This window comes from Hyaena hyaena, unplaced genomic scaffold (genome assembly GCF_003009895.1).
Source record: "Hyaena hyaena isolate Hyena2069 unplaced genomic scaffold, ASM300989v1 scaffold_398, whole genome shotgun sequence".
Classification (NCBI taxonomy): domain Eukaryota; kingdom Metazoa; phylum Chordata; class Mammalia; order Carnivora; family Hyaenidae; genus Hyaena; species Hyaena hyaena.
Window position 1 is genome coordinate 1372190 of NW_024081032.1, and position 12619 is coordinate 1384808.

At 34.4% G+C, this 12619-nt stretch overlaps 1 protein-coding gene across 1 annotated transcript in view; it reads right to left on the bottom strand.

Moving 5' to 3' along the window:
* Nucleotides 1-12619, bottom strand: part of NBEA (neurobeachin) — a 693804-nt gene that overhangs the window by 566473 nt on the left and 114712 nt on the right. Inside the window, exons 9-10 of the mRNA XM_039251874.1 lie at nt 3706-3903; nt 2938-3071 (exon numbers count right to left, since the gene is read on the bottom strand). Coding sequence (XP_039107805.1) covers nt 2938-3071; nt 3706-3903 — 332 coding nt within the window. The remainder of the gene's footprint in view (nt 1-2937; nt 3072-3705; nt 3904-12619) is intronic.

The window sequence follows — 12619 nt, forward strand, 5'->3', positions numbered from 1 at the left end:
AAAATATGTATTTTTTTAAATATAAAACTGTAGTATTAGAGATAATCTTATAAATCACCTAGCTCACTGTCATAACAGTAACAAAATCCAGCATGTACTGAGTGTTTATTATCTTCATGTATATATTTTATCACACTTAATCTAAAGAATCCAATGAGCTATTGTTAATGCAATTTTATAATGGTGGAAGCTGAAGCCCAAAATAGTTAACAACATATTCAAAGGTGCACTAATCATACAGTAAACTCAGCATGTGAACCCAAGTCTGTCTGACTTTAAAGTCCACACATGTAACAACTATAATACATAACCTTCATGATAAAACAAAGCCACAAAAATTCTCTCAAAGTCTACCTTTAAAGGCTCCAGAATATAAGATCATTATTTCAATAAATTATTTTAATACAAAGCCTCCTATATAGAATAAAACTCTTCAAGATTTGTTAAGGACAGTGTAATAGTACCAACAGAGGTAAAGCTTGTCCAAACAATACAAGGTTTCCTAAAAATGGACTACTACTGAGTTGAGGAAAGTACACGGAAACTAAATACTTTAGCTTGAAACACAGAAGACAGAGAAGTAACTGACTTTATAGCTTAGCTCAATTGTTTCATAAAGTAATTAAGAATTAGATAATATTACAATTGTTAGCATATATTTATTATGCAAACTGATTTTCAAAAAAGAGAGTCTCTAGTTTTCTCTGGAAATTTAAAAACTTCAAATAGATTCTCATTGATCTAGAACAATTTAATAATAACTAAAAGTAAGATGATATATCCTATTTCAAGGTCTCAGTCATCTATATGAATTTAGGATATAGTCAGAAAACAAGAAATTCTACCGACCCTTGACCTACAACTAAGAAACTGTGTTCTTCAAGTAGAGGGAAAAGTCCCATTTAACAACTTGCCTTTAACAGAAAGACTGTATCACTGATGTGCACACTTATCTATAGTGCTCCAAATTTTAAAGAACAAAGGACTATATTGCTGATAGACACAATTATCCACAAAAGAGCCAACCTCAAACATCAAGGGCTTGGACACAATTCATGTAAAAGTATTAGATTAAGAATTCAAAATAGCACATAACTGAATTAACTGCAGGGTAGCTTGGAATTGGATATGTATTATTACTAAAGAAGATAGTGATACTTTTATTATTATATGTTTTCTGTTGGATTTAAACTAGGAACATATATATCATTGCAAAAGTTTAAGTTATTTATTACAGAGGAATATTAAGATGAATGATAGAAAAGAACTAAAAATAAATAAAAATGAAAATCAGAATGCTGACCGCTTACATTGTCTATCTCCATGATGAAATAAACACAGTTTAAAATACCAAAATACAGTGTAAACATCAAAATGAATTTTGAAGACAGGCAATGAAAAACAACCATGTGCCTTGGATGAATGGACCAGATAACCTGTTAAAATACGATTTTAGCACTAAGATTTTTTAATAGCTATTCATGTAGACATGAATTATTGTGATAGTTTGTTTTAGTTATAACATTTCAAACTACATAATCTTTCTAATTCTTCACAAAGCAACAAATTCCATTTCAGATTAAAATAATTATGGACAATATTAATTCATAAGGAATATTAAAATTACACATGGGAATCTTCTACTGGCTACTTCCTCTGCCAATTTCTTTTCACAGCACTAAGTTTTTAATACTGATTACAATGTATATTAGTTCACTTAGATGATAAAGAGCAAAACATTTTGCATTTAGATCCAGGATGGAAATTTAAAGTTTTATTTTTCCAGTAGGCTGATATGCCTCCCAGTGGAATTATTTAAGATCCCACAGCAGAGCAGTATCACAGCAGGGCATGATCTCAGGACTCCTTTTTACTTCAAAGCTTTTTACTTCACCACTTCAACCTTTACACTGATACTGAAGAAGGCATGACCCGTGGAGCTGAATGTTGTAAATGTACGGGTCACATGTATACTCATATTGATAGTTTACATAAAGATGGTCTTAACACAGGGACAATATTATTAGAAATATTAAAATAGAATCTTGTTAATAACTTATTGAGATAACAAATATGAGAAAATCATGTTACACTTCAATGGACTTGAAATTTTTCCCATCTTTGCTTCATTCACTAGGTTTTCTAACATTTCAAAATTGGAAGAATTTCATGTATATGTGTACATACTAGGGAAGCAATCTTCTGGAGTAAAAATGAATGTTTACCTATACAATTTTCTCTTTAAATTCTCCAAACATAGCAACGTACACAGTAAAAATCATTATTAAAACTTGCATTTAACTTCTTACATAAATGATTTTAAGATATAAAATTAAATCAGCATCTGATGAAGTATGTTTAATAAAAAGGAAGGAAACTATAAAAATTACACATAAAACCAATCTAATCAGAAAGTAACAATTATCATATAAATGCAGATATACCTCTGTGTAGATCTGGATTTTCATACAGGAACTGTATTTATAGGAAAGCTAACATTTTTTAAAATTATGCTGTTCTTGTGATAATATCATTAATAAAATAATACTCATATGTAAGTTATATACTTGCTATCAAACAGCATTTTTCAGAATAAACTTTACCCTAGTAATTTTGTTTAAGCTGACAGGATTTCACAGATGATCCAAACCATAAGCATTTCCAAAGGATAAGGTTGGGAGTAACATTTTTCCCTCAACTTGTATTATAATCACTATGCTACATCTGGTAAAAAGTTTTGATTTATTTTCAAGGAAGTCCTTCCTTATGATTGTGTGAAGTTTTAATACTGTGTAAATATGTATCTGCCTTAGTCCTAAAGGAACTTTTATTAGGCCTTCAGGGATAAAAACCAAATTTGATGCCACATTTACACAGCACCAAGTATGCCAGGCATTATCTAAGTGTGTAGACAGTACACATTCAAAGAAAACTTACCAGACAGTTGTCTCCACTTGACTGTCATTGAGCTGCCGATTGTCCAGTTGGGCAAAAAGTGGAAAAAGTACTTGAATCCCTCCAATGGAATGAATTGCACTATGAATTGAATGTGTTACTATAGCTTTCACATCCTATGTTCAGAAACAAAAATGTTTATTAAATTTCTGATGCATAAAGTTATCATTATTTCCTTGTTCAAAATACCTTTGTAAAAAGAATTTCAAAAATATTCACATTTTAAAACCCTCCAATATATAATTTTGATACACATATAAAATAAAAACTTCAAATATCTTTGCCAACAACCACTTTAAATTTGAATCTTAAGTTGACTTTTTATACTCAAGATATGAAGGCATAAATGGAAAAATAATTTAGAATAAGAATCTACCAGTAGTTAAAGGCATTCAAGTAATTTTTATGTGGGGGAGTTATATTAGTACATTTTTTAAGCAAAGTATATTTTTGTGCCTAACAACTATCTGTTCAGCTAATCAAACGATTTTTTTTTCAGAAGATATGTAACAGATAAGGTTACAGAAACAACAGATTCCCTACTATGGAGACCAACTAGTCCAAGGTAAAGTATACTGTGAAAAAATTAAAATAAGAAAACAAGGTAGAAGGCAAAAATGTCATTCAAAGAACTAGAAAAGAAAAAAGAAAAATAAATAGCAACTGTAGACCTATAGATGGGCAATGTTTAATATGTAAAATGCATCAATGCTCAGTGAGAATATGGAAACTAAGCTACTATCCACCTACCTGGAGCATTAGGGCATGTGGGGAATGCACAAAAATTGATGCATTTTCCTTTGGTGATGATTCCAGGCATAGCTGTGCATCAGTGGCCTTAGCATTATATGTAAATGCAATACTACTTGCAAGTTTCCCATCATACAGAACCTGTTTATGATGTTCTGCCAAATGAATGTCACTCTCAGATTTAAATTTGAAGGTACTCTGAAAAAATAAAACTAAATTAAATTATCTTTTTAAATGTAACATAATAAAACTCTAAAGTTTTAAAGCACAGAAATATTTAAGATAACAAACAAATGTTTTGACCCTCCCATGTGCCAGGCATTAGTCTGTGGTATTATATTATTTTGCTAGCTCACTTCACTTCTATGAGTTAAATTTTATTCATCACGATAATAAACACACTCAGATCTTCATATTCTCATTTTCATTGTTTTTTGACTATTTACAAAATAATTTTATTAGAAAAAAACTGTACCTTCAGATGTTATTAAATATAAAAGGGGTTTGATTTTATACTTCATGACATAAATTTAATTTTTCTTGTTAACACACTCACAAGTATTTACATGAGTGAACAGTACTTGTAATATCAATTACTCAGAAAAATGATTATCATTTAAGACTATGAAAAATGTTTATGTGTAGAAATATTGATGTCTTTTCTGTAAAAAGTATATCAACATATTGAATAGCAATACCACTCTATAAAAGCATCAGCAAGTCATGTTAAACCCAGATGAAAAGTTCATTAAAATGTGTATATACATGTTCTGTATATACACTTTATATACAGAAATAATAAAGATGTACTAGCTGTAATAAGAAAAGTATTGGTAGAAATATTTAAAATTTCTCTACAGATATAAGCCTGACAATGACAAGTAATATTTAACCTTTGCAACAATTACATGATATCAGTATTACTAATATTTTCAACTTAACAACCATGAAAACTGAATGTTAGAAAAATTAAGATCTTGAATGGGTGGTACCAGTATCAATGGATTAATATTTAAGTGACCTGGATTATAATCCAGGCTCTACCACTAATTATCTCTATACCTTTATTTAGTGTCAAAGATATCATTTAGCCAATGTGGCCCCATTGATTACTGTTATAGTAAGATTAAACCAAATGTTCCGAACTCACATTCTGACAGGAGGCGAACAGATACAACACACACAAATGAAACAGGCCAGGTGGGGATTTCGTGAGACTACAGAAGTACATGCCCTGTCTAGAAGTACTCCTCAATGCTCAACTCAAGTCAATTATTGTACTATACAGACATTTCTTCAATGTTTTCCAAAAGAAACATGAATTCTGAACTTTTACATAAATATATAAAATCATCTAATTTGTGACTTAATGCACATATTTAAAAACACTGTGCAGACCAAACATGTCAGGCCAAATTCAGCCCATTTTTCTACTTCTAAACTAGTATCCACAGAGCCTTCCTTACTGAAACCTGGATGCAATCCACTAATTAGGCACATCCCAAGGGAAGAGCAACATGAATAAATGAAAATTTGTATGTAAATAGCTAAGGATTGATGGTACTTTTTGTCTTTTAAATGTAAGTACATTTATACATTTTGATATTAGAAATAAGCTAACACATTGCAGTATCTGTGATCAGCCCTTGCTTTCTCAATCAAATGGAATGTAGAGCTTTATCTGCCACCCCAAAGTTTCAAAATGTAATGTTTATATAACTCACAGATTCAAACTTCCCAATCTAGAGGCAACAGTTGGGCTTAAAATATGTTCTGGTTTAAAATAAAGATTATATTTCAGTCCTTCTTGTACTAAAGAATAAAAAAAGGATTTTTTTTAAAAAAGTCTCATTTCAGAGGAGTCAACATGGTGGAAAAGCAGGGGGGACCCGACGTTCCCTCCTCCCTCCCTGGCTGGAGGAGCGAGCCCTGGGCTGAGTAGCTAGCTTACAGGGAGGTCAGAGAGAGCAGTCATCTCCCTTGAATGCAGTGGCAAGAAGGGAGCCACTCCAAGGACAAAAGCTCTGTAGGCACCCACCAGCCAGAGGCCCTTTGTCTGCGGGCTGGGCAGAGTGGCACTACACTGAAACTGGGGCACTGGAACATGATCCTTTAAATTCAGGGCAGGTATGAATCCCAGCCAACCACCTGGGAGGTGCAGAAGATTGTGGAATGGGATAAACTGCCCACTCGCACCCACACAGCACTGTGAGAACAGCCTCAACAAAGTGGTTTGGGTCATCTGGTCCGGGTAGGAGAGACTGTGGTATCACCATTTTTCTCCCCATCACCAAAAAGGCAGGACTTCAGGGAACAGAAAGCAGACCCCAGTGGAGGCTGGACCCACCTATACCAAACCACGCCCCTCTGTGACTGGTAACTGAGTATTACCAGAGCAAGATAAAAAATGACTGGACCAGATGGCCCTTCCTCTAGACCAGGGCAGCCACTGGCTCCAAGGCACCGATATCGGTCTAGCAGTTTGGCATTTTCCGATTTGATTCTTGGTCACTTCTGATTTCATATATTTTTTTCTCCTTCCTTTTCTTCCTCTTATTCCTTACCTTTTCTATCCTAGTTGTTGGTTCATTTAAGCAGACATTTTGATCTATTCTTTTTATACTTCCTCTCTATCTCCTCCTTATTTATTTTCCTGTCTCTGTCTCTCTGTCTCTCTGTCTCTCTCTCTCTGTCTCTCTCTCTCTCTCTCGATTAAGCCATATAGTTTCTGTGATTCTCTGGTAATTTTTTTTCCTTTCTTTTTCCCTACCCCTATCATTTCTCTCTTTGTATAAGGCTTCTTCCACCACCAACACCTTTTTAAATTTTTTTTTCAGGTTTTCTTCAAAGAAAAAAATCAAAGCACACTTGGTAGAAGGTCCAAACCACCACTACAAGTAGGGAGATAAAGCAACCAGAGTCACAACAACAGACAGCACAAAACACACACCAAAACACCTCCTGAAGGGCCAGGCCCTAAACAATGTATGATCCCTTTCCAATACAGTAGTGCTCGCCAGTGCAGGACATGTAAAAGCTTTTAAAACACATTAAGAGACAGAAAACTAGTCAAAACGATTAAATGGAAGAATTGTCCTCAAAAGAAACTGCAGGAAGAAATGACAGCCAGAGAACTGCTCAAAACAGATATTAATAAAATATCTGATCAATAATTTAGAAAAATTGTCATACGATTAATAACTGGGCTTGAAAAAAGCATAGAAGACAGCAGAGAATCTATTGCTACAAAGATCAAGGAACTAAGAAATGTCATGCATTAAGAAAATGCTATAAATGAGGTGCAAAACAAAGTAGATGCAGTGACAGCAAAGACAGAGGAAGCAAAGAGGAAAATAAGTGACATGGAAGATAAAATTATGGAAAATGGCAAAGCCGAGAAAAAAAGAGATAAGAAAATACTAGACAATGAGGGGAGAATTAGAGAACTAAGTGACTCAATGAAATGTAATAATATCCATATCACAGGAGTTCCACAAGAAGAAGAGAGAAAGGGGCAGAAGGTTTACGTGAACAACTTATAGCTGACAACGTTCCTACTCTGGGGAAGGAAGCAGACATCCAAATCCAGGAGGCACACAACTCCCCTCAGATTCAACAAGAATAGGTCTTTGCCATGGCATATCACAGTGAAACCACCAAAATACAAAGATAGAGAATTCTGAAAGCAACTAGGGACAAATGGGCCTTAACCTACAAGGGTAGACACATAAGGGTAGTAGCAACCTGTCCACTGAAACTTGGCAGGCCAGAAGGGAGTGGCAGGAAATACTCAATGTGCTGAATAGGAAAAATATGCAGGCAAGGATCCTTTATTCAGGAAGACTGTCATTCAGAATATAAAGAGAAATAAAGACTTTCCCAGGCAAATAAAAACTGAAGGAATTCATGACCACTAAACCAGCCCTCCAAAAGACCCTAAGGGGGCCTCTATGAGTGGAACACTGCAAAGACTACAAAGGACCAAACGCATCACCACAAGCCTGAAAATTACAAGTACCAATGACACTAAATCCGTATCTTTTAATAGTAACTCTAAATGTAAACGGGCTAAATGCCCTCAATCAAAAGACATAGTGTATAAGAATGGATAAAAAAATAAGATCCATCTATATGCTGTCTAAAGAAACTCATTTTAGACTTAAGGAGACCTTCAGACTGAAAATGAGGGGATAGAGAACCGTCTATCATGCTGCTGGAAGTCAAAAGGAACTTCGAGTAGCCATACTTATATCAGACAAACAAAATTTTAGGCTAAAGACTGTAACAAGACAATGAAAAAGGACATTATATTATGATTGTGGGGTCTATCTATTAAGAAGAGCTAACAATTATTAATGTTTATGCCCTCAACATGAGACACTCAAATATATAAATCAATCACAAATGTAAGCAATCTTACTGATAAAAATACAGTAATTGAAGGGGACTTTAATACTCCACTTACAGCAATGAACAGATCATCTAGGCAGAAAATCAATAAAGAAATAATGGCCTTGAAAGATACGCTGGACCAGATGACTTGACAGATATATTCAGAACTCATCCAAAAGCAGCAGAATACACAATCTTCTCGAGTGTATAATGAACATTTTCCAAGATAGATCACATACTGGGTCATAAAACAGCCTTCAATAAATATAAAAGAACGGAGATCATACCATGCATATTTTCAGATCACAACACTATGAATCTTGAAGTCAACCACAAGAAAGAATTTAAAGTCTCCAAATGCATGGAGGTTAAAGAACATTCTACTAAAGAATGAATGGGTCAACCAGGCAATTAAAGAAGAAATTTAAAAATATACGGAAGCAAATGAAAATGAAAACCCAACTGTCCAAACACTTTGGGATGCAGCAAAGGCAGTCCTAATAGGAAGACACATTGCAATGCAGGTGTATCTAAAGAAACAAAAAAAATCCCAAATACAAAACCTAAGCATACAACTAATTGGGGAACTAGAAGCAGAAAAGCAAAGAAACCCCAAAGTCAATAGAAAAAGGGAAATAAAAAAGATCAGAGCAGAAATAAATAATATAGAATCCAAAGAAAACAACAACAAAAAACGGTAAAACAGATCAATGAATCTAAGAGCTGGGTTTCTTTTTATAAATAAATAAAATTGATAAACCCTTAGCCAGATATTTCAAAAGGAAAGGGGACTGAAATAGGTAATATCAGGAATGAAAGAGGAAAGATCACAATCAACACCACGAAAACACAAACAATTACAAGAGAATACTGTGAAAAATTATATGCCAACAAACTGGACAACCTGGAAGAAATGGACAAATTCCTAGATACCCACACACTATCAAAACTCAAAAGGGAAGAAAAAGAAAATTTGAACATACCCATAACCAGCAAAGATATTGAATCAGTTATCAAAAATCTCCCAACAAATAAGAGTCCTGGGCCACACTGCTCCCCAGGGGAATTCTACTAGACATTTAAAGCAGTTAATAACTAATCTTCTCAAGCTATTCCAAAAAACAGAAATAGAAGGAAAGCTTCCAGACTAATTCTATGAAGCCAGCATTACTTTGATTCCCAAATCAGACAGAGACCCCATTAAAAGAATTACAGGCCAATATCCCTGAGGAACAAGGATGCAAAAATTCTCAACAAGATACTAGCTAATCAAATTCAACAGTACATTATTCACCATGATCAAGTGGGATTCATTCCTGGGCTGCAGGGCTGGTTCAATATTTACTAATCAATCAATATGATACATCACATTAATAAAAGAAAGGATAAGAATCATATAGTCCCGTCAATAGATGCAGAAAAAGCATTTGACAAAATACAGCATCCCTTCTTAATAAAGACTCTCGAGAAAGTTGGGATAGAAGGAACATATCTTAACATCATAAAAGCCATACATGAAAAGTCCATGGCTAATATCATCCTCAATGGGGAAAAACTGCGAGCTTTCCCCCTGAGATCAGGAACACGAGAGGGATGTCCACTCTCACCACTGTTTTAACACAGTATTGGAAGTCGCAGCCACAGCAATCAGACAACAAAATGAAATAAAAGGCATATATATTGGCAAAGATGAAGTCAAACTTTCACTTTTTACAGATGACATGATATTCTACATGGAAAACCCAAAAAACTCCACCAAAAAAAGCTAGTAGAACTGATACATGAATTCAGAAAACGTCAGAGGATACACAATGTACTGAAATTGGCTGCATTTCTATACACCAATAATGAAATAGTGGAAAGAGATACCAAGAAATTGATCCCATTTACAATTGCACTAAGAACTATATTATACCTAGGAATAAACCTAACCAAAGATGTAAAAGCTCTGTATGCTGAAAACTATAGACAATTTATGAAGGAAACTGAAGAAGACACAAAGAAAAGGAAAAACATTCCATGCGCCAGCATTAGAAGAAAAAATATTGTTAAAATGTCAATACTACCCAAAACAAACTGCACTTTCAATGCAATCCCAATCAAAATTGCACTGGCATTCTTCTCAGAGCTAGAACAAACAATTCTAAAATTTGTATAGAACCACAAAAGAGCCAGAATAGCCAAAGTAATGTTAAAAAAAGAAAACCAAAGTGGGAGGTATCAAAATCCCAGACTTTTGCCTCTACTACAAAGCTGTAATCATCAAGACAGTATGGTACTGGCACAAAAACAGACACACAGATCAATGGAATAGAATAGAGAACCCAGAATTGGACCCATGCATGTACAGCCGACTAATCTTTGACAAAGCAGGAAAGAGTATCCAATGAGAAAAAAAAAAAGACAGTCTCTTTAGAAAATGGTGCTAGGAGAACTAGACAACATGCAGCAGAATTAACCTGGACCACTTTCTTAAACCATACACAAAAATAAACTCAAAATGGATGAAAGGCCTAAATGTGAGATAGGAAGCCATCAGAACCCTAGGGGAGAAAACAGGCAACAACCTCTTTGACCTCGGCCACAGCAACTTCTTACTCGACACTTCTCCAAAGGCAATGGAAATAAAAGCAAAGATGAATGACTGCTACCTCAACAAGATAAAAACCTTCTGCACTGCAAAGGAAACAAACAACAAAATAAAAAAGGCAACTGACGGAATGGGAGAAGATATTTGCTAATGCCATACAGGATAAAGGTTAATATCCAAAATCTATAAAGAACTTATCAAACTCAACATCCTAAAAATAAATAATCTACTGAAGAAATGGGCAGAAGGCACGAATAGACACTTTTCCAAAGAAGACATCCAGATGGCCAATAGACACATGAAAAGTGCTCAACACCACTCATCATCAGGGAAATACAAATCAAAACCACACTGAGATATCACCTCATAACCACTCACAGTGGCTAACATTAAAAACTCAGGAAACAACAGTTGCTGGCAAGGATGTGGAGAAATGGGAACTCTCTTGCACTGTTAGTGGGAATGCAAACTGGTGCAGCTGCTCTAGAAAATAGTGTGAAGGTACCTCAAAAAATTAAAAACAGAATTACCCTACGACTCAGCAATAGCACTACTAGGAATTTAACCAAAGAAAACAGGAGTGACAATTCATAGGGCCACATATACCCCAATGTTTATAGCAATGTTTTCAACAACAGCCAAATTATGGAAAGAACCTAAATGTCCATCAACTGATGAACAGATAAAGAAGATGTGACTTATATATATACAATGGAATACTACTTGGCAATAAGAAAGAATAAAATCTTGCCATTTGCAACAATGTGTGGATGGAACTGGAGGGTATTATGCTAAGTGAAATAAGTCAGTCAGAGAAAGACAGATACCATACATTTTCACTCATATGTGGAATTTGAGAAACCTAACAGAAGACTATAGCGGAAGGGAAAAAGAAAAAATAGTTTCAAACAGAGAAGGAGGCAAGCCATAAGAGACTCTTAAATACAGAGAACAAACTGAGGGTTGACTGGGGCATGGATTAGGGGAGAGGAGAAAGTAGGTGATGGGCATTAAGGCAGGCACTGGGTGTTGTATGTAAGCAATGTCATGGGGATCTACGCCTGAAGCCAAGAGCACACTGCATATACTGTATATTAGCTAACTTGACAATTATATTTTATAAATAAACAAATCAATAAATAAGGATTTTCTGAATGAAATTAAGAGTTAACTATACAAGGTAGTAATATTGGCAACATAAAACTATTTTAATTTGGCTTCTTCATTGGTTGCTTTGGTAATATAAAATCAACATTTTAATATGTATTTCAGTAAGATTATCAATGCTCAAAATGTTTAATATTTATGTTTGTAATGCAATCATTCTAAGGTAAAAATTCACTAATATTTTACAATTTTTACTTACATGGCAAAGCACTGATCAGAAGTGTAATTACTTTGGAAGAACAAAACATATGAGTGAGTTTGTAGAAATAAAACTATTTAATTGAGGAATTTGGAAGAAAGAGGATATATGACATTGAGACATTGGGGAAGCAGACTAAATATGGAAAGGGGAGTCAAGGAGTTGGATGAGCCAAGGGTAAGTTGAAGTTCAGTCAAGTAGAGTAGTGCTGCCTCCTTATGTTGATGATATTGTACCAAGAAAAGCAATGTGTAAATGAGAGGAATAGGAACTAGAGGAAGAGCAACACATATTCTAGCTAGTAGAGGTACCTTATATTAAGGATTTTTGGGAATGTGACAGAAACAAAGGCAACAAAAGCAAAAACAAACCAGTGGGACTATATCAAATTAAAAAGCTTCTGCACAGTGAAGGAATCCACCAACAGAATGAAAGGACAAGCTAATATATCAGGAGAAAATATCTGAAAATCTTATTTGCAGATAAGGGGTTAATATCAAAAAAATACACACACATGTGTTTATATATATTCATATATCTATATATATACACAAACACACACACAC